Source organism: Setaria italica, chromosome IX (assembly GCF_000263155.2).
Source record: "Setaria italica strain Yugu1 chromosome IX, Setaria_italica_v2.0, whole genome shotgun sequence".
NCBI classification, from domain to species: domain Eukaryota; kingdom Viridiplantae; phylum Streptophyta; class Magnoliopsida; order Poales; family Poaceae; genus Setaria; species Setaria italica.
The window spans coordinates 44,006,173-44,028,842 of NC_028458.1; the positions used below are offsets into that span (position 1 = coordinate 44,006,173).

Here is a 22,670-nt window from a genome sequence, read left to right on the forward strand (position 1 = left end):
CTCTGTTGGATCAACAGTTCAGAGATGATGAGTTTAATTTGCAAGTATATATCCTCCGAAAATATTACTCCAAGATTCTATCAGCAAATTAAGAGACGTGACAAAGCAGCCATATCTCTCACAGTACGGCATTTACATCCAGAACCGAAAGGAAAGAAAAGTTAAAAAGGAGTTAGATCAATTCATCACATCTCGATAAGGACATACTTGCTAATAGCGATGGAAGCCGAACAAACCGGCTTTCACCCCATTACAAGTTTCGTCACGGCAATACGTGTATTATATATTTTTTTCCTTCCACTTCGCACCAACAAAATTTCAACATCAGGAAGCCAAAAATTAGCTTGGAACAAGTCAAAAAGGCCCAGATTATTTATGTACGTACATACGCATCGTACCAAAAACCAAGAAATCAAGACTCACAATTATGCAGCTTGCCCAATTCAAAAAACAGTAGTAGTGGCAAAGTAGTAGAAGCTAGCCAAGAATTAGCTTTGCTTCTCTCCATCATCTCCCTCCATTCTCCACACACAACTCTCTCCATGAGCACACCCATTCATCATCAGAGAGATAAGAGATCGCTTACGTACTAGTGCCGGCCGTACTTGTCGCCGCCGGTGGCGAAGGAGGAGAAGAAACCATGGCCGCCACCGGGGTCCCCCCCCTCGCCTTCGGCCGCCGCCGCCGGTGGATCGAAATCGTCGAACGGGTTGAACCCTCCCATGCCGATGCCATGGTAGTGATGATCAGCAGCGCCTGATCCGCCGGACGTCGCCGCGGCAGCTGCGGCGGCGCCGGCGCCGCTCGGCATCGCGTTGCTCTTGGCGAACAGCGCGAGCGCGTCCACGAGGGAGCTTGTACTGGCAGTAATATTATTACTGCTGCCGCCGCTGGCGTTAATGGCGGTGTTAGCTAGGGTGGTGGTGCAGGTGCTGGGAGGCAGCAGCACGGGGTACTTGAGGGGCGACGGGCGCATGAGGAACGACGACGGGCCGCCGAAGAGGCGCGGGCGGACGGCGGGTGGCGGCGCGGGGGCGAAGGGCGGCGCCGGGAAGCCGGTGAACTCCTGCACCATGGCGCGGAAGTTGGAGGTGTCGGTGGTGAGCACCGTGGTGGGCGGCCGGCGGGAGGCCCTCGGGCGCTTCTTGGCCGGCTTCGCGGGCGCCGGGGCGGGAGGGAGCGGCGGCGCCGGCGGTGGAGGGGAAGGCGACGACGACATGGCCGTGGAGGAAGCGTGGAGGAGGCCGTGGAAGGAGGAGTCGAGGTATAGGCTGGCGGGGGAGGAGGAGGAGGACGGGAGGAAGAGGCTTTGGTGATGGTGGTGGTGGGAGGAGGAGGAGAGCTCCTGGTCGGCGGCGCCGTCGAGCGCGGAGGTGGTGGGCAGGGAGGGGGAGGAGGGGAGGCTGTCGCTGGTGGTGGACGCCATGGGCTGGATCGGTGGAGGTCAGGTGGTCGTCAGGTGAGGGGAGGTGGGAAGAGTCGAAGAGAAGGCGTGGAATAGTGGAAGCTCCTGATCTGATAAAGGGACAGATAGGGTTTGGTGTGCGGAAGCTCTGTAGAGGGATATGGAGATCTTGATGCAGGTGGGATTGGAGAGATACGGGCTCATGAACAAGCTTTTTGATCCTTTTGTTTTGCTTGCATTTGTGTAGTGTGATAATGGCTGTGCGGCTCGGTTTTAACGGAGGACCGTATAGTTTAGGGCGAGCGACCTATTTTCCTAGCAGATTAGGGCAGAGGTTTTGTCCTTTCGAAAATTGTGGCTTTGTCATGTCAGTATCGTCACGCATATACAATTACTATTCATTTTATTTTTTCTAAGTATATATGTATCTAGCTAGGTGTATACTAAAAACTATGTATCTAAAAAAATCCAAAACGAATAGTATTAAGAACGGATGGACTATTTCATAAAGAATATTTGCAAGTTATGTGGATACCATCCAAACAAACCTCATACCAATCAAATCCTCATTTTTCTAAATTTTGAAGGGACGAAGCTAAGACAAACGGTGGTGGATGATTCTTACGTAGAATGTGTATTTAAAAGCGTTGAACATCTAGAATTATATCTTGCTTACCTAGAAACTATATATCGTGTATTCAGACCCATACGAATTAGATCCCCATTTTTCTAACAAAAATCACAATTGACTTTTCACAAGTACCCCTAGTTAGTACTGATGCTTTGGACAAGGGTTTGTACGGCGTCTACTGTTACTTGTGCACTAGTGCATGTAGTTAAGATCGATCATCATAAAAGCGAGGGATATGTCAGGGCAAATTAACCTTGATTACCATGATGCTCTGAAGTGTGAACAATTACCTATAGCCAAAGGGTTTGGATGCCTCTATGATCTCTAGCGCAGTATTGGCTGCCTCTCATCAGTTAATTCACTGGCCTATGGCTGCACAGCATCAGTGACAGTGACCGCATTACACGTACGACGAGCACCCAGCAACCAGCCGCCTGTAAAGTTAGTTTTTCTTTCTTTCTTCTTGTTTTTTTTGCGAATCAGCCGCCTGTAAACTTAACAGGTGACTTTTCTACACGGTTCTCAGCTGGGGCGGAAGAGTTTTCTTTTTCGGACTTTTTTTTTTCTTTTTCTGTACTCGACTGTTTAGTCAAACAAATACGCGCGCCCGCCCTTAATTTGTACGTGCTTTGTGTGCCTCAAATACCCGTTTCAAGTTGGAAGCTGGTGGTACGGTTCGAAATTGATTGCGTACTGTACTCCCAATATATTGAAAACGCCATTTATAAAGTAGGTGGTGATATTTCAGATGCCGCGAAAAACATTAAATACCAGCATAGTATTTCAAAATAAAACGCCCTTTATATATTAGTTTTCTGGTAGGACATTGGACTCTTTGCGTGGCTGGAAATTAATCAATCTAGCAATAATTCGTTATATATTTTTTTTGGAAGATTAAGTTAAATAATAAACGTGTTCCTGTTGGAAATCCGTCCAGAAAATTTATGATATATTAGGTAACCATATAATTTGCAGCAAGTACTAGTTGGACTTCTCAAAAAAGGGGAAAGAGGTAGAAAATGACCAATGCTCCTAATAAATAATTAACGGCAATGTTAATAAAAAGGGCCATACACACCATATGTTCCGGATACTGATGATTTATAACCAAGTATGAAAACGTAGTAACTACGATAGGGTAAAGTAGTTCCTTCATAGAATTGATGGGTCAACATGATTAGAGCTTTCTCTTAATTTGGGGAAAGAAATTGAGTGCTGCGGATGCATATATCCTGTTAGTGGCAAACTAGATCCTGTTTAGGTGCATGCGCAAACATATACTCCATCCGTCCCAAGTGTTGCAGGTCATTTTGATTTTTTTTAAGATGCATAGTTTTTGCTCTGCACATAGATATACGTCATACATATCTAGATACATAGCAAAAAAAACTATGTATCCAAAAAAGCTAAAACTTTCTACAATTTAAAACGGGGTAGTGGTACGTAGATGTAAGGGCATGCATGTAAACCTTGGGGGGGGTTTGCCGTCTCAGACGCAGAGATAAGATCGCACAGCGTGCATCAGCTCGATCTCTATAGCTGGAGCAGTGGGGAGGTACGAGCTTAAGCTTAATTAGCTTGTGGATCACTCTTATCATTGGAAGGCATGCGCACGTGTCCAGCATATATTGGGAGGTGCAGGTAGGCTAATTTCAGATGCGCGTACGGGGTGGATAAGCAGCCTGTGATGAGAGCTTATTATTCTCACCTACAGCTTTGCTGGTTCCTTTATTTGGGCCTTCAAACTGGAAGGTGTGAGTTGGTTCAACCACGTACTACGTTCTCCTCCTACTGCATGCTTTGCGTTGGTTGCACCTACGAGCATGCCATTGCATCGCATAGCATGGGCAGCATCGGAATTACGTAGAGTACTACTGCCAGTATAACCGGTGGCCATACTCCCTCCGTTCTAAATTATGGATTGTTTTAGTTTTTCTATGTAGTAAAAAAGTCAAAATAACCTTACAATTTGAAATAAAAGGAGTAGCATACATGCATCTCTTCACAGTAATTATATACAGATTATAGCATGTGCCCATTCATATCGATGATGCATCGGTCGCTCGTCGCTGGCCTTTCTTCCTTCAACGAAGATTTGGCGTTTTTACTAGATCTGCAACAGGTTGGTACTGCACGGGTGGATTTTTTATACGCCCAATAACAATCCACGGATCGGCCTCGACGTGTGCGTGTGCGCGCATCCAGTCCTGGCAGGAATGATGGTGGGGTCGTGTAGTGTGCGCGCGTGTCCTTGCAGCAGAGCGGGGGAGATGGTCCGCCGGTCGGAGGAGGAGCTGGCTGGCCAGCCGCCGCGCCGTCTCGTCTCCGCTGCTCTCGATCGATCGGCAGATGATGCTGCATGGCTAATCATGATGGCCCCCGATCGTGCCGAGCAAGTTGCGGTCGACGAGAGCGCGCGCGAGCTGCCATGCATATCGATCCGGCGTACGCATATGCACACGCGCATGTGCGTAGCTCTGCCAGGTAGAGTAGCGAGCTCGATCGGGACGAACTATTCCGTCTCGTCCCGGCCCGTTCCCGACCAGCGAGATAATGGCTTCCATCTGTCTCCACTCTCGATCGACTGGACAGGAGTACATGCAGATGGCCCGCTTGTCAGTGCCATGGGCCCGGGTAGTGTCTTTATGTTTTTTTTTTTTTTTTTTTGCACAGGAGCAGCACTAGCATTCAACTTGGAACACTCTCATTTATAACTGTACGCATAATGCATGTCAGCATGCATATATCTTAGGGGTTGTTAGGTTATACTGCAGCTACTAAAAATGGAAGGTACAGATTATTAGCATATTAGTAGCGTACATGATTTATAAGCACCAACTTTCAAATGATCGTTCGGGCGCTGAAGAAAGTTCATTGAACATCGTGTGGTCACCGTGGCGTCGAGCCATTTACGCATCCATTGACCAAGACAAGAGCTTGAAAACTTTCACTGCACACAAGCAATGCAAGCCCGTATGACAACAACTGGTACGGAGCGCCTTGGTGGTGGAATAGATGGAACAGGCTAGGAGCTTAGGACAACCTAACTGACCTCCTGTCCGGTTACACAATTACCTTACAGAAAAATACTAGTAAAATCGGTTCACCATTATTCGCCTTATATGCCGCTAGATCGTGGAGACCTGCTTGCAAGAGGTATCACTTGCACCACCGATCAGAGTATTCAGTATTGTCAATTGCCATGTATGTACCTCGAACAATTTGATCCGTAAGATCCTTTATTTTAACAGACAGCACACCAACTAGTTAGTTGATTTGTTCGTCAACCTTAACAACATGGTCAGACACGTCAGAGCAAGGAGACACAACTAGTGCCTTTCTTTGTAGCGAAGTATTGTTGATTTTTGTTTAAACTGGTAAAATGGAAAAGTGTAAGGACCGACAAAGAACGTGAATATGAAAAACAGCAAAGAAAAAGCTGGAAACAGGTGAACGAATGACCATTTGGACAGTACGGGGGAAACCATGAGAATTCGAGAAGAGATCAATCGACACAAATAGAACTTCCCGTGCGCTGGTTGATCCCCCTCCTAGAATCATTCATGTTCAAACTCTATAAAACAAGCCATTATTCTATAGAGATTTCATATGGTTTGAATTAAATGGGAGGATTTGATGTATAGCCCTTTGAAACCAATGATTAAGCCTCTCGCAACCCTATGACATTACTATGGAATACCTCGATCCATTGGAACTTCAGAAGAAATCTGTCATGAGGTCCCAGTCCGCGTGAACTTTCAACTTTCTTTTGCGTCTTCATCTCTCCCCAGATTTCCATGTCCTCTTTCCTGTGACCCATTCATACAGTCAACTGTGTAGCCGTCATGTGTTTTGAACTTACGTTACTGTCGAAATCTTGTCTTGCCCATTCCCACGCCTCACGCTGATCTTTTGGTCTGCGACTCCTCTATTTTTCTTGTTACGTTCCAAAGAGCACATCCAAGAGCAAGAACTAGATCTTCCAAGACGTTGATGGGATGAGCTATGTAGTTGTAGACTTGTAGTAGAGTGACTTGGCCGGCGCATGAGGCGATATAGGGACACGGTCACAGCATCGCACGAGGGGCAATGCAGTATCTGGGTCCAAACGGTGCCAGTAAGCAATAATGCAGTTGCAGAAACTCTGAAAACCAACACGCTAAAACCACCGGCAACACACAAATGATCATAGCGTCAGCCATGCAATTTTTCTCCTGGTCAAAATGGTGATTCGCCATACGAAGTTGGGCAATCCTGATCTGCGCAGCCGACCTGGTGTACTACCAGGCCATTAGGCAGACGTGCATCTCAGGTGGCTTAGAGAGAGGGAGCCGAGGCCGACAGGTGACAGCGTGCGTCCACCCGTCCCCAAGCCACACATCTCCGGCCTAACAGACCCGACTGACAGTTGGGGAGGGTTCAACACGCCTGACCTCAATCAAAAACCACCTAACGACTGGACGCGGATTTTTCATCCTGATTACGCTGGCTGCCCTGTGATCGGGACGGTGGTGAAACGGACGTTGTACGTGGGGCCCCGGGAGCACCACGGAGTATTGTTGGCCCAAGCAAGCAAGTGGCGGACAGCGCGACAGGCAGGGTACTGCATGCACGACGCACCTACCTCTCTACCTGGAAGCTTAGCGCCTTAGCTGCACGATCGAGTCTATGATATGCCACTGATGATCAGTTCGAAAGATTGGAAACAAATCTGGAAGATGTGAACTTTAGGGGGGTGTCGGCATGGCTGCTTGAGTTCTTGCTTTTCTTGTCGCTGAAACCTGCGAATTGCTGAGGAGCGGCTTTACTCCACCTCTTCCAGGAAATCCTTGATCTCCGCAGGGCTCAGGACCCTGCGATTTGCATGGCGAAAATTTGTGTCAGTGAACCATTTGATTGCAGCAGCCAAACATATATTCTCGGTAAACAACCGCTGCTAGAGACAACAGACTATTGCAGCAGCACAAAACTGAGGGTAGGCCTAATGGACTCAGTTCAGATGCAAAGAAAACGATACACGGAGGAACATTTTTGCCACCAGATAAATATTTGGTATACTATGAGCACTCAGAGAAAAGGAAGTACAAAGCACAAGGATATATGATCAAAGGCGCAAAGCAGATCCAGAAGTGTAAAAACAACTACGAAGAGTTAGGGAAATATGAAAGTCAGATCTTCAACCATGTTAGTAAAGTGTTTTAAGATGTTATACCTGAATTCACGGTCAGATCGAATTATCCCAATCTCAATATTGTTGGAAGAAATCTGCCCTTCATATCTGCAATCCCGGAGATATGTCAGTGATGAAGTTCCCAAAGTAATTAAAGGCAATAACAATATAGAAATCAGATACCCTTCTTTCAGAGTCAAAATTGCTGTATGGATGGCATCATCAAGCTCCATATCTTCGGTGTACCTTCAATAAAATGAAAAATAAAGGTCATATGACAGTAATCACACAACTAAGGAAAAAAGATCAACATGTATAATATAGCTATTGCTTAAGCAGATAAAACAATAAAACTATGAGGCACAGGATCTGCTCCTGCATTATTCATGGATCTGTCAGTGAGATAATATATGGCAAATCTGAAAATGACAACATGAACATATTGATGTCAAATCATGAATTTCCCCTAAAGTTCACACAACTTACTTGTATCTGAAATTAATTTTAGAATTAATAGCAATGTCTACTACAGTATTATAGGTCAGCATATTATTTCAAGCAAATGTGAATGGAAGCAATCAACCATCTTGTCATGTTCAAAGGTTTCGAAAGATTGACTCTGTACAAAACATTTGGCTAACAAGCGAGTTAGATCCTTTACATACCTCTTCTCAAGAAATGTCTTTGCATTGGATACATTTTTCCCCATAGCTGATGCTTTCCAGGAGAAGTATGATCCTGATGGGTCTACCTACAAACAAAATATTGATTATGTTAACACTCCAGAATACCAGAATTTTATTAACAAGCAGTGGATGAAACATTAAGTAAATGGTCAGTGCAAATATTTCAACTTAGAAAGTTTCTTTACAACTCTTTTAAGTCAACAGCCAGCACAAACAATCATTATAAATCTCACTGTCATTGAAAATGAAATAAAGATAACATTGTTTGTTGAGCAATGTACAATGACCAGAGACAAAAGCCATCTATTTTGTATCTCTGTACATACCTGGTACAACTGGGGGCCATTGTCATCGTACCCAGCAATCAACAAGGATACACCGAATGGTCTTACACCACTGCAACAAACAAGGTCATAATCAAAATATATCCACCCAACATAGAATAAGAGCTATATACAACATAGAGATCAACTTTTGGTAAGAGCAAGGATCTAAAATCCAGATTACTAAAAATTTACTGGTACAACCTCCAACTAGCCTGTTAGAGGTGGTCTTTGGGTCTATTCTGGTTAACAATTTCCATCATGTTCTTTGTACACAGATTTTCCTCGCAATATTGTGTTTGTTTGATCTTTCATAATCACTAGCACTAAGTCAATGCTAGTATATTGTTTTAACCAGTCCATGTTGGTATGCTGGAAAATGGAACCCAGCCAGTTGCCACGGGTGTTTTGTTCCCTGGGGAGTATTGTATAAACTTTCTTAGAAAGAAAGAATTGCAAAACTGTTGGATCTGGTTCGGATCTCAATTTCTGTAAGCTAAACTTTTTATTACAATGATGGGCTATTTGGAAAAAGAAATTATTGCCAGTTGCGACTTAGAGTCCTTTAATAGTTTATATTTAACTTGTTCAGTGGTTAGCGAACCATTTTAATCATCCATGTTGAACAGTGATGCAGAGTTACTTTATGTTATGCATCCACATTATATCCAGAAATCTTAATAAATAAATAAATCAGAATTCACACATAGCTAGTTCATAGTTTAACAACCTCGACAAAGCAACGAAAATGAACACATGTATCAACTTAACATACCCAGACTGTGTGAACTCCTGCATAACAGCAGCGGTTTCTCTGACAAGCTGTGTAACAGGTATGGTTTCCTGCAATGGTTGACTAAACAATTAGAAAGCACAAATTGTTATTTTCACTTCAAAATAGCAGGATATTTATGGGTTTGCATACAATCACAAATGAACGTGATAATAATGTTTACAAAAATCATTTCAAAAAAGAAATAGGAAATTTGATATCACACTCAAAGTGAGACTTTGTTTACACATCAATGATGCAGCGACAGGGCAAGACAGTTACTTGCAGTCTGTGTATGACACTGATCCACATATGCATTGTGCCAACCTTAGCGTTGTTTGATGGGTACTTTGGCCACATCAGTGGGCCTCACCAACTCGATATAGAAACAATGATTTAAAATTTTTGGAAACTTTATGGCCCATATGAGCCTATCATATTTACATGTGTTGTCAGTTGTCACTTGACCTACAGATTCAACGACATTTACTTGCCAGACACTATTTTGGACAGAAAAAGCAGACATGATGCACATCACTTAAATATAACGGTAGCCTGTTTTAACAGAACCACCAAGTAGACATTTGAATATCACTTTCATAAGGATGCTTTTGTGCAAACATATTTAAATGGAAAGATATGCACCAAACGAACAGTCACAAATACCTTATACAATCGATAATACTGCTGTGCTTGCTTCCGGCTTTTCCTCACTAGAACGCGGAAATCTGGACCCATCCCACTGAAAAATAATACAAGGTAAGCACATGGGAATGTAACAAAAAATGGTGAGAGTTCATGATCATGGGTCAATGGTCAGTAATACACATATCGTCGGTTTAAACTGTTAAACCTTATATTGATGGTACCAAGCTGAAAGAAAATATTGCTTAACTTGGTTTAACTTGAAGATAAATAAAATATGGCACCTTGAAGAGAAATAAATGCCCCATATGCAATAGGACAAGTCCTTTCAACATGTAATTCTCTTCATGTAATCATAGTGCCATTCTAGCTTTCTTACACCATCCCATTAGTGAGAAAAATGTAAAGCAGATGTGACAGCTAAGAAGCTAAGAACATAGAAACCTAGATCAGCCATGTCGACATATTATGATCTGTGACCTCGTACATTATTAAGTTCAAATATGTGAGGTAAATGTATAGAGTAGGACTTTCAGCATCCATAAAAGTAAGATTTGAAGCAAAGCAACCAAGAGGTCCAAGTAGCATAGGGAAGTACCTGTAAACAACTCCAATATTTGGAGTCAACGCTTGAATCTTTTGCACCTACAGGTTTGCATTTGGCATTTTATTAGTGCTTGTGCCAGAAGCATTATGCTGTTTGACTGAGAGAAGAAGCCAAATGTAATGATGATGATACACATACTGATGTTTCATCCACTAAAATAGACGGCAATTTCTTCTCAGTGGCAATAACAACTCCATTAGCAGCTGTAAAATGGCACGTATCAGATTTAATCAAGAGAAAAGGTAGTGAAATGGTTACGGCCTGCCAGAATAATATCAAAAAACCCACATACTATACAATAAATTCGTAACAATGTTATGACTAAATGTATCAGTAGCAATTATGTCGGATAATACGTCAAATAGTTCTTTCATTCAGCAATTTGAGTTCAGACACATATTGATAATGAATGAAGCATCCATATACTAAACTTAGTTCTAGAACAGAGCTGCTGAGTAGCAGCAATTGAAAGAGACCATCAGCATGATGGATATGAAGGAAAACAAAATAACTGAAGAAAGGGAAAAAAACAAAGATGTGGGATTCGAACAGAGTCCCTCAAGAGACCATGCCACCAGTATCACCAGGGCAATTGTTCTGCTGTGTATAGCTTATGATTATGACAAAGAAAATGCTGGCTTATGCACAGTATTTATTTCCATGGACCATGCTAGACACATCTCAAATGCCCCCTAATGACATCAAGATAAAGAAATATCCAACTTTATGAAATGTATTAACTTTAGTACATTTCATAAGCATCGAACGGACTCCTGAACCTCTGGAACTTTGCACTCATATGTGAATTGAAATGCACAATATATCAGGAAACAATAAGAACCACACAGAGCGCATCATAATCATGTTAATTGTCATGAACCAAAGCAACCAGTCACAATTGCAATCAGTCCAGCCTTAGTTAAGGAGACACTTGTCTCCACGAAATTTCCTGGCATTGTGCAGTACAGTGTCCATGGTGCATTGGGGTAAGAGAGAAGAAAACCCAGACTCCATGCAGTCTCAGAGCTCAATAACCTCTGTAGGCATCCAGGGAATCACTCTCCAAATTCACCACCACAATTTGTACCAGTGCACATATCCATCTCAAACCTCCAAAAGCCCACACGGTACGATTTAGAGTATGAATCAAATGTACGATTCCACAATTTCAAGTTCCTAACGAATAGAGCAACTTAATCAGATTAGAGCGGCGTGAACTCGCACAATTACACTTAGCCAAACCCTAATCCCCAAATGCCACGCGCACTCAAAAACCCGCGGCGAAAACCCACCGCCCGCATTGGCCCTGGCACCGACGGCAGCGCGGTAGAGAAGGATTAGTGCAGGTGGGCACGGATCGCACCTTTGATCCCGAGGGAGGTCTGGCCGGAGCCCACCGCCGTCAGCGCGTGCTCGATCTGCACCAGCTTACCAGACGGGCTGCAAGGCACCGGAACCTCGTTAGGTCAGCAGCTCAGGCCAAGTCTCCGCGGCGAGAGAGAGAGAGAATGAGAGGCAGTAGGTACCTGAAGGTGGTGAGTGAGAAGGAGTACTGGCTGTCCCCCATGGTCGATTACCTCGCCGGCCGCCTCCTTCCTCTCCTTTCTTCGGGGAAAAGAATTGGGTTTTGTTTCGAATCGCCGTGGGAGGGCAAAAAAACGCAGAGAGGCCGGAGAGGAAGGAAGAAAGGGAGGAGAGGGATCTGCCATGAGGGCCCAGACCGACTCCATGACACGAACACCGTCGGATGCTACCGCCGGTTCGTCGCCGTGCACCGTTCGATAGCAGGCTTGTCTAGTGGCCTCTCTTGATTGCCGCCTCTTTTGCAAACGGGAAGATACGAATGCTCAAGAATTCAAGATGGAAGTGAAAACACGTACCGCCAGTTAGTCTGGGTGAGTTTTCCAAAAACAAAGTTTGCCTGTGTGACTCCTGTAAATAAAATCCCGACATGTTGTGAGAACCGTTGCCCATAGATTCAGCCATTCAGGCAACAAATTGTCAAGATACACTGTAAAGACGAGCACGGAGCTCAAAACTTTTTAACACCATTTTTCGGTAACATTTGGCCTAATTTATATGCCTTCACATGACAGCAGTAGTCTAGTAGGGCTATCAAATCTGCAAAAATTCCAACGCTAGTCGGGCCAAAATTACAACAATCAAGTTTACAAAATCACGTTCCGGCTGTGTGCTCGAGCAGTCATGTCAAGGAGAGAGCTCCTGACGAAACTTTTTTGTGCACGCTAACGCTAGCTCCGAATCTCTGATATCCGAGCGATTCAGACAAACTGCCAAAAACCTCCTACACCATTTAAACACATGTGGGATACATGAAGACACCGTTGCCTGAACATTTCCCTGCACAGGCTGACCAAGATAGTAAACAACCTTTACCATCATTAACTGCCGCAACATATCTTGGTGCTGCCCACATCTCCAGGGGCCATCAGCCTTCGCCAATTTCCGAACTGGCCACCACCACACCTCACTCTTCATCCATCTTGTCCTTCGGCTCTGAATTTTCTTCCTCAATCTTGTCCTTCAACGAGGCATCTCCTTCCTCCATCTTGTCATTTGCATCATCATGTTCTTCGCCCTTATCCTTTGCAGCCACGTCACCGTCACGATTCCCTTCACTCATCTTGTTTCCTTCCTGCATCGTTCCATCCTTTGCTTCAACCGCATCTTCCTCCATCTTGTTACTGACCGTGGTGTCACTTGCACCACCATTTTCTTCCACTGCCATGTGCTCCTTTGGCTGATTCAGAACACTGCCGTTTTCTGGAGGTACTACATCAGCAATATTTTCTGGCGCTGCTGGAGGTAGCTCATTTGCTGGAGGAGCATAATACTGCATATATTGCATCTGTTGCACCGAAAAATTGTAGTTATGGCTCAGATTTTTTAAAATATTAAAGCAACAGATAGATTTAAACTTTATTTCACAGAGATGTGCTGGACGATGTACCTGACTAAGATGTTCCAGTCTGAACTTAACAAGATGTTCAATGTCTTCAATACCAGTAACATAATGGATATTTCCAGTTTCCCCCAAAGGTCGCTCTGTAAATGGAGTGCACTCCTCAAGATTCAAGGCAAGTTTATCGGGTCTTTGGAGGAGAAGCTGGAATGTTGGCTGCAATTCGTAACACTGTTCAAACAGTGAACGCCGGCAGAACACATACAAGCCCAGACGAGCACGGGACATAGCCACAATAAGTCTCCTAACATCACGGAGATGGCCCACAAAACGGGTCCGGACAAGAGAGAGTAAAATGAAATCATTTTGCTGACCCTGGAACTTGTCCACAGTGGTGACCTAGGCATCAAAACACCAACAGAAGTAAGTACAAGAAACTCAATAGCTGATAAACTGTTAGCTTATGAACATAGCTCAAACACCATATTTATTACAAATTACCTTGTTAGGTGGCTCAATATTCCATGGCTTGCATCTTTTGTTTATGACATCACGAATAAGAAGCTTCTGGCCATTGTAGGTGGTTAATATTGAAATCTTATTGGCAGGGTAGCCAATCAGGCGCATGTAGATATATATATTGACAATATACTCAGCCTCCCCTTCATTCTGGTAGAACCAAGGAGAGGGGGCAGACTCGCCTTTGCCCTTATAATCAGGAACATCAACCAACTGATACTCAAAAGAGAACCCAGCATTAGCTTTATGGAAGATCGCTTGCTCACGCACATAAGGCAGATCTCCCAGCTCTCTGTATCTCCAGTTATAGAGTTTAGCGATACTAGGTCTTGCACGACCCTGAGCATTGAGCTCAATATAAGGGATACCAAGACGAACAAACCTAGTAAACAGACTCTGGTCCATGTGACTGTACTTCTGAAAAGCCATGTTCTTCACCACAGGGGGTAACTGATGGTGATCGCCAATTAAAATGCAACGTTTAAGACGAGCATGGCCATCTTCCTGTCGTTGCAGCAGCATAGGGATAAAAGTTTCTATCTCCAATATCTGTGCACTTTCTTCCATCAGTAAATTGTCAAATTTGAAACCTAATTGAAGAAAGTCTCGCCTCTTTAATGCTGCATGAGTACAAGTCATGGCGACAATCTTCGCCTGTTTCGTCATTAGATAATTTGCTCTCTCCACCGTTGACTTAAGTAGTTCGAAAGCCCGACACTCTTCCAGCTCTTGGAATATTGTTGAAAGATGTTTGAAACAACCCTTGGCTGCATGCATATCTTTCTCAAAAGACTCACCGGTAAAAATAGGCTGTGGAGTATCTGAAAAAAACTCCGAAAATGGGAACCGGTCTTTGACAAAAGTGGGATTATCTTGATTTTGCGCACAGGCAGCTAAGAATTGTTCCCAACGAGCATAAACATGTAATAACCAAAAATATGCAGCAGTTTCACATGTGTAACCCACATCTTCTGGAAGGCGAAGAGATCTCGCCAATTTAGAAACTTCACCTAGCAGCTCTAGCCGTCGGACAAGCATAGCATTAACACGACCTTGACGGCTAAAATCAAGATCAGTGGCAAGCTCTTGCTCGCCCTGACCAAGGCGGAGAAGGTACCTAGCAGGCACATCCCTCTGGCAGAAAAAGAAAATACATCAGATATCCAGTAGCAAAACAAAATGCAACGATAGCCATATACAAAACATCTCCAAAATTATAACAAACCTATATCTCCTATCAATCTATCATGGAGTGAATCTAAGTGATTCATGACGGCAGTTAAACTACAAGGAAAACGAACAGACTGATAGTGTTTTAACATGTTAAACAATAATGCATGGAAATGTGACATCAGGTACATTTTATATGGAATCCCTCAGGAGCAACAGTACCATTTTTTCATTTAGATTCCCATTGACAGACCAAATCACAACACATAAACACACAATTACATGGAATTGCTGGGAGAATGTTCAGCTAATCTCCAGTCAGTTGCAGCAGCAATTGTTAGTCACTCACATTAAAGTACAGTATAGCATTGATCCACTGCCTCTTGAAAAAAGTACTAATTTAGGTAAGCGGTACGAGCACAGATAATATATACTCAGTAACAGTACCTGCATTATCTTCTCAAACAAGTCATTCAAAGCCTGATTCGAATGGGTTATAATCAGTGTCCTTTGCGAAGGACAGTTATGATATAGAACATTTAATATCTGCACAGCTGTATCTGTTTTCCCCGTACCAGGAGGACCAACAACCATTGTCAACCCAGGTTGAACACCGGATATTATAGCACCAATCTACAAACAAAGAATATTGTCAGTATCAGAAATTTTAAGCTGAATGAGATCCTCATTCACCTTGAAAGAAAATACACTGATGCAGGACACATACTGGGCCTAAACATATGTCAAATGTAAGTTATGTTATTTACTTAAGAGGCAACTATGTCATGTACTAAAGTTCCAGTCAGACAACCATTGTCTTGATTTATGTATGCTTAGATAAAATATTGACTTTGGATCTTCAAAGTTGGAACTTGGATGAAGCATCTTTTTGAAGTTCTGGTTAGCATAAAATAGAAGGACAGAGGCACTCTAACACGCACAAGAAATGCTCTAAATATGCCTTAGTACTTCCACATTTGTTACCAGACATGCACCAGTTGAAATTATGGGGTTATCCCAGAGTGTGAAGGGTACCTGGGTGGGTGTGAACCTCACTGAGTTCTGCTTAGGTTTATCTTGAGGATATGGCCCAGGATCAGCTGGAATGTAAGTCTCAACAATTAGTTTCTCTTTCTGAGACTCACCATCAGCCATATTATCGTTGTTCTTAACAGATAAACTGGAGTTCACATTGCCGGGTAGGGCATGACTGCTTTCCCTCAATTTCTTGGACAGCCTAATCTTAAAAGGAGGGCTTGGATGCAGGTTTTCTGTACCATCAGAATTGATAAATGTAACCTGAAAAAATTGAGCATTAGAATCTTGGAGAACAAAGATGAAAGTGAAAATAGATACACATCAACGAAGCAAGATTTTGAGTCAATATTTACCTGATAATCTGGAAAACTCTGCTGTACATGGTTAGCATCAAGAAAAGTGTCCTTGAAATCTATAACTTCCAGAAGATCAGGCATATTTATCCACTGCGCAGCAGAAGGATTTCCATAACCCAAGAATATGTTATGCAACCATTCTGGAACCACACATGTTTCATTCATTAGATCACGTATAGATTCCAAGATTGCTTTGAAATTATTTTCCTTGGGCTTCCTTCTCATTAGAATATTAAATGTTCCATAGACATTTTCTGCACCCTTCTCTGCTGTTTCAGTTACATCGATGTGGTACTGTGCAGTATCTAGTGCAATTCGGACAGTACGCATCTCACCCTTGGGTGGTTTCCATTCTTCTCGCTTTATCTTTCCTGTGAAGTCATTCATGAGTGTTCCTTCCTCATCACGAATTTCAATGACCTCACACCCACGTACATATTGCAATCCTAGCCTTTCTGGTACAGTTGATTTCGCAGCCTCTTCAGGGCTAAGAGGCTCAAAAGAAGGGCGGATTGACAGCAAAAATAGAACATCATGCTCCTTCAGAGCATCCCATTCAGATTTTATCTGATGCCTGTAGCTCGATATGCTGAAAGTAACATCAGCAGTTACAGCAGAAGGTTTAACTTCACCAATGTTTGGCTGCTTCACTTCTTTAATCTTAAATTCCTTGATTGGAACAGCCATTCTGGACCATCCACGGAAGGCAGTCTCTCCCTCATTGTTGATATGAGCATGTAGATGAGGAACAGCTTCCTGAATATCTTCACGAATTTCATAGGTTGATTCAAGACGAAACAGATTGAAATTTCTTAACAAATAATCATGAAGCGTCAGGAATTGGAGATTGAGTTTTGGGAGAGCAAGACAGCCTTCTCCAGAGTAATTAATACTAGGAACAAGGCTTTCGTCCCACATGATCTGCTCATTTGGATAAAGAGGAAGTGCATTTACTGCATCTTTTTGGGATTGCCGCTTCTCAAAAAAAGCAACTAGGACTTCTATAAGAAAATCACGCCTTCCACTGCATGGATCTTTCTCTGAGATTAACTTGAGCTGCTTGTAAAGGACATGTTAGCACCTCAAAATGCATGCTTTCAGTTATACATGTATGTAAAATAAAATGTTCATGCATAGCACTAATAAGCAATGAGGAAATACTAAACTATGAAACATAAGGAAAACTTTTAACCTAACTCCAGTAAGGAACTTTATATGTTGTTTGGGTTAAAATAAATGGTGAGCATCTGTTGCCATCAAGATAACTTGCTCTGACCTCTATGACTGGTGGCTGTCTGTTCCATAAGGTCACTTGACTATTGATGTCATTTAACAGCATAGCATGCTAGGAAATAAGAAAATCAGAAGTATTTATTTGGTAAATTAACAAATGGGAAATGTATTTCCTGCTTATTTTGAGATGGTGTTTACTGCTTTTGAAAACCCATTTCATAAAAACCGTCTCTTATTTCACATATTCATAGGCCTAAAGAAGTCAGTGCATGTCAGATCTCAATGCTGTTTGTAGGTGGCAATATCATGTGCAGAACCTATATTCAATTATTCCCAAAAGCAACCAAATGGGAGGCAACTTAATCAGCCTAGATCAGTGAGGCAAAAGGGACTCAAAAGTCACTTCATCAGATTGCAACTTCATCAACAAGGGGTTTAAGAGGTAGAGCTAAGCAACTCACTCTAAGAGATTAAGGCACAGTGTATCTAGCCTATTAAGTGCCCCTGTGCACCCAATCTTAAAAAACCATCCAAATGTTCGTGGAAATTCCAATGAAATACTATCAGGTCAGTCATTAAATGTTTGATCAAAATGCACGCATGTATTTTACATGCTGCCACATTAACTTCCGTTTGGAGACTATCATCAAATTTTGAAAAAATAGACCATAAATGACAAGAAGAAAAAGCATATCCACTAACACATGTCAAGGAAACACTATGTACAAACAACAAAAGAGCCTTATAAAATATGTATAGACAACAAACACAGACAGGTAAAAGTAATATGTTGAAATTCTCACCTTGTTACAAACCAGATCTTGCAGTTCCACATCCGACAAGACAAGCAGCTTTTTTGTTAAGTCAGCTCGCTTATGCAGTGAACCAATACTAGACAAGGAAAAATCTCGCAACTGCAATGATTAAAATGAAATGTTAATATTTGCCTTCCGAGTAGATACTACTAGTGTACAAGAGACCAAACCAAAAAATGAAAGTAAGAATAAAATTGCACACCTTAGCCACTTGCTTAAATGCTAGCAGCTGGAAAGCTTGGAAACGAGAATAATGAGCTTGCAGGATATCATCATCACCAAGCTGTGTTCCAGAATGATCATTAATCTCAAAGCCTTCATAAAACTGCAGCAAGTCAACCAACTGTGCAAAAAGGCGTCCCTTTTCATGAGTATAGAGTGCACTTAAGTGGCACTTAGCAACGACAGCAACATCAGCAACTAGGGGCCTCAAAAACCTGCAGATTATAAGCAACAAGTGAGAAAAGATATAACATATAAGTAAATAAATAAGCTAAGGTGTGTCAATATTGCCACTTGCCAGCAATATTTAACTGAACCATGACATTTCTTTGCTTAGGAGATATACTTTGTGCTTTCTCCAATAGTAAAGAACAGTAAAGATGCAATGGAAAAGTTTATATGGCCATGTAGGAATATACAAAGACAAACCAGATCAAGGAAATGATGTTCAGTTATGACAATATGAGAGGTTTGTACAGCAGAAAGATTAACACCCTTGAACGGAGGGAAATACACTGGTATGTGTCTTTATGAAGTGCTCAGGGTGGAAAGAGCCAGGGAAATACACATCTGTTCTATGATTATTTGATGTGCAAGGACATTGAAAACTTCTGCACAGTCACAAAAGGAAGTCACTCTGAATATAATTTGCATCCTGCGACCACTTCAAGAGGTTTCATTTGGTACCATGAAGGCAGTTGAACATCCAAGTCCCTAAAGCTTTTATAAGTGGATGGGTCATGGGTGCTTATATCATGAGGGACTCCTACTTGCACTAACTAGACATATTTGCAAAAAATGACAACAGGATGTTAAGTTCTCATGTTCTTACATCTATGTGGAACATGCACGTAAATTATAATAGCCTGGTACAATCTATATTTATCTGGCAATTCAAGATCCGTAACTACATACCTTCTAGTAGGAAGCTGGCTCAACATGTCAATCAGAAATTCCATAAATCTCTCACAATATAGGACGCAAGAATCATCGACCTGCCCACCGAGTGGCTCATTCAATACAGATTCTTCACCACCATCTTGGCTGGATAATATGACCTTTGAATCGAGAATCTACACGGAAGTTTCATGGAAGTTAAGCAAATTCATATGTAGCAATAACAGAGTAAAAAGGAATAGCTTCAAAGGTGCACCTCCAAGAATTCTTCAATTAGATTCCTAAGGAATTTATTCTCGAGCGTTTCAGAAGGATTGGTAGGTTGGTCAGCCTTTTTTGCTTCCTTTGCTTCCCTTCTTTTGATTTTGGTCCACTTCTTAATCAATTCAGGGTTAAGGCAGAGTTCCATCTGTATATGTTTTAAACAAAGATAAGAACCCAAAAATAAGCACAGAAAAAAGAAACTATCCGTAGGGGTAAAATTACCTGAAGTCGTCCAAAAGAAAGAGTATTCCACAGCTTTAGGCTAACTAACTGAAGTATAGTTTCCCGGACAAGCTCATCCTCCAAACTCTGCGGCGAAGCATAAAATAGAATTAAGTTCTCATAAAGTCGATGCAGGGTGACAATCCTGTTAAACGGTATATACAAGCCTTGCATACTAATTTTAAAATTACTATATGGGCAATCCAATAACTGATCATAAACTTAAAAAGGTTTTAAATAGATATCAGCAGCACATAGAACAATTCAATAGAGAAGTTATAACGATGTCCATCGCAATATCATTAAGTATGCAGTGGTTGTCTGGTTGAACAGGAAAAGCAACATATATAGGGAAAATGAAGCATCAGCATGTGATGCAAATAGAAAGTACCTGAAATGCATTTATCATGAACAGGAGGTAATTTGTTTTCTCTGCCATATTAAGGGCCCTTTCCTGTAAGTTAACACAACAAGACAATTTCAGTATGGACATTGCAATATCATAATATTTTTATAAGTAAATGGTCCAGAAGACACAAATTTGTGGTGACATAAGCACTTAACTTTTGGGTTGGAGATAGAAATACAACCAAACTATTCGTCTCAAAAACAGCTCATATGCGAAATAAAAGACAAAAAAAAAGTAAAACAAAACACAACCAGCGAAATCCAAAATCCCCTGATGCCCTCGAGGCCTCAACTCTATAACCCAGCCCTGTATACAATTATAACATCCTAGTTGAATAGATTATCTGACATTCAAAGAACATACTGGAGCATCTGGGAAAGAATGCTCATCACAAGCTACTCAACTGGAGCTCAAAATAATTGAACAGCAAAGTGAGGAAAACGTCATTTCCACAATATAATCAATATAAACCACCAAACTTCTCATGCTTTTGTAATACAATCTGATTTCTCAATTATATCACCAACAATATTGGCTACTGGCCAGTAACTACATCTCACTACCTATTACACTATGGCTAAAGTGAGATGCATACAACTGTAGATCCTAATCGCTGCAGCGCACTAATTTCAAGTTAAGTGGCTTCAGATCACATGTGCCTATGAATGCTTTTATAACCAATTGAACAGCTAAACCAATCCTGGTCACGCCACATTTTAGGAGTGTTAAAATAACAACACCCAGATTTATCCAACATCCACTGAATAAACTAGGCATACAAATAGCCAGCTCCGAAATCAATTGTATCCTAAATTAGTTCTCACATGAATAATCGTTTTACTGGAAAAATAATCACATAGATAAGTACATAAAAATCGACACAAACCTCTTCCTTGAGCTTGAGAACCCGCCACAGGAACCCCTTGAAAGCATCCTTACGGTCATGGAAACACGTCCACGCTGCCACATTCTCCCGAAACTGCACACAAGGCCCAAATCATGTCAGAAACCCTAGAAATCACCCGAGCTAGCAGCAAGAGCTCCAATCCAATTCGGAGCAGAGGCTGACCTTCTCGTTAACCATGAGGATGATGGACATGACATGCTCGAAGGAGGCGTTCGCCGGGTCGAAGTGCGGCCACAGGTAGTTCTCGAGGTACTGGCTGACCTCGAGGATCATGACGCGGTGCAGCGGCACGGTCTTCCGGCCGCGACCCTCGACGCGGAGCTCGGTGGCGTAGATCTCCCTGACGAGGTCCGCATCGAAGGCCCCCGCGGCGGCGGCCGCGCCCCAGTGCTCGACAGCGACGCGGGTGAGGCGGTCCCGCTGGATGTCGAGGAGCGTGATGGAGGCGCCGCCGGTGGACGCGGGGACCTTGTCGGGCGCCGCGGTCGTAGCGGGGGCGGCGTCCGCGGGGAGAGGGTACTCCGCCGCGCGGGGGTGCCGGAACTCGAAGACGCCGGTGCCAAAGACCTTCGGCATGGCTGGGGCAGCTCACGAGGTTTAGGGTTTGGACGAGATTCGCGGGGTTTAGGGTTCGATTGTGGTGGGTTAGACAGTGGGAGCCGGAGTGGGACGGGGAAGGAGAGAGGGAGGGGCGGGGGAGGCGGCGCCGGCGGCGACGGGAGAGGGATTTGAAAGAGGAAGGGGGTTTAGCCGGAAGCCACCATTTTTTCCGGCTCGAGCTGCACAAGCCCCCCTACAGAGTCCCGCTTCGTTTTAGCCAAAGCCCACGTGAGATTGTTCGAGGATAGTCGGTTGATTGCTAGTCCTGCGTCGTCACGTCGCGTGAAGATTTTTGAACGTTTTCTTTCCTTTTGCGTAAGGATTATAGTTTCTTTATAAAAAAATTTGGAACTTCGAACAAATTTTCAGTTCGATTCTGAATACAGTAAACTTCATTTTCGTCCATACTCTCTCCGTTCCAATTTGAAACATACCTACAATTTGAAATGGAGAGAATACTTCTTAATTCTTATCCCGTATATATAACAATTCGATCTTTTTATATAGTTGATTCAGGACACGTCAAACTTCAACATATTTATCACTCGGTATACTATTCATCAGGATTATATATATGTTGCCTCGCTGAGCCAGATAAGACCACCTGCTTAGCAGGGACGGATCCAAGGCCCGGCCACCCTAGGCATACCTGCAAGGGTCTAGTTGTTCTCTTCTATTGCTAGAGTGGAAGGGAGATGGCTCGTAGTTTGCTCAGGCTTCGTCTGGCTGCTGGGTTTGCCACTGCCACCTCGGACCTTTGCCTCGCTTCTATGAGAGAGCTATTGTCAGGGTTGATAAGATCCTTGTTTCCTGTGCTAGAAAAAAAAGCGAGACGAGGTACCTTTTAGCTCAAATG

At 42.9% G+C, this 22,670-nt stretch overlaps 3 protein-coding genes across 3 annotated transcripts; all 3 read right to left on the bottom strand.

Moving 5' to 3' along the window:
- Window positions 1-196: 196 nt before the first annotated feature.
- On the bottom strand, window positions 197-1,776 carry LOC101784027 (ras-associated and pleckstrin homology domains-containing protein 1). The gene has a single exon (XM_004984121.4). It carries the CDS (start codon window positions 1,424-1,426, stop codon window positions 590-592), a length of 837 nt encoding a protein of 278 aa, XP_004984178.1. The 5' UTR covers window positions 1,427-1,776; the 3' UTR covers window positions 197-589.
- Window positions 1,777-6,225: 4,449 nt separating this feature from the next.
- Window positions 6,226-11,924, bottom strand: LOC101784443 (proteasome subunit alpha type-2). Its single transcript, XM_004984122.3, has 11 exons — window positions 11,766-11,924; window positions 11,603-11,679; window positions 10,378-10,442; window positions 10,231-10,277; window positions 9,654-9,729; window positions 8,991-9,058; window positions 8,219-8,288; window positions 7,872-7,957; window positions 7,390-7,452; window positions 7,249-7,314; window positions 6,226-6,889 (listed from the first exon to the last, which is right to left on the bottom strand). Exons 1-11 carry the CDS (start codon window positions 11,804-11,806, stop codon window positions 6,841-6,843), a joined length of 708 nt encoding a protein of 235 aa, XP_004984179.1. The 5' UTR covers window positions 11,807-11,924; the 3' UTR covers window positions 6,226-6,840.
- Window positions 11,925-12,193: 269 nt separating this feature from the next.
- On the bottom strand, window positions 12,194-22,011 carry LOC101784848 (intron-binding protein aquarius). The gene is made up of 14 exons (XM_004984123.3): window positions 21,377-22,011; window positions 21,194-21,286; window positions 20,290-20,352; window positions 19,899-19,985; window positions 19,669-19,821; window positions 19,431-19,588; window positions 18,496-18,730; window positions 18,282-18,392; window positions 16,243-17,301; window positions 15,887-16,150; window positions 15,299-15,484; window positions 13,664-14,815; window positions 13,211-13,561; window positions 12,194-13,108 (listed from the first exon to the last, which is right to left on the bottom strand). The coding sequence occupies exons 1-14, from the start codon at window positions 21,788-21,790 to the stop codon at window positions 12,728-12,730; spliced, it is 4,707 nt and encodes a 1,568-aa protein (XP_004984180.1). The 5' UTR covers window positions 21,791-22,011; the 3' UTR covers window positions 12,194-12,727.
- Between the last annotated feature and the right edge of the window lie 659 nt (window positions 22,012-22,670).

Bases quoted from the DNA above. Each gene is read 5' to 3' on its own strand.
- LOC101784027 (XM_004984121.4), bottom strand. From the start codon at position 1,426: ATGGCGTCCACCACCAGCGACAGCCTCCCCTCCTCCCCCTCCCTGCCC.
- LOC101784443 (XM_004984122.3), bottom strand. From the start codon at position 11,806: ATGGGGGACAGCCAGTACTCCTTCTCACTCACCACCTTCAG. The intron at 7,453-7,871 runs GTATGTAAAGGA...ATTTTATTGAAG, and splicing joins AAGACATTTCTTGAGAAGAG to GTACACCGAAGATATGGAGC. The intron at 7,315-7,389 runs GTATCTGATTTC...CCGGGATTGCAG, and splicing joins ATTTTGACTCTGAAAGAAGG to ATATGAAGGGCAGATTTCTT.
- LOC101784848 (XM_004984123.3), bottom strand. From the start codon at position 21,790: ATGCCGAAGGTCTTTGGCACCGGCGTCTTCGAGTTCCGGCACCCCCGC. The intron at 19,986-20,289 runs GTACTTTCTATT...GCTTCGCCGCAG, and splicing joins TCATGATAAATGCATTTCAG to AGTTTGGAGGATGAGCTTGT. The intron at 13,562-13,663 runs GTAATTTGTAAT...TTTGATGCCTAG, and splicing joins ATATTGAGCCACCTAACAAG to GTCACCACTGTGGACAAGTT.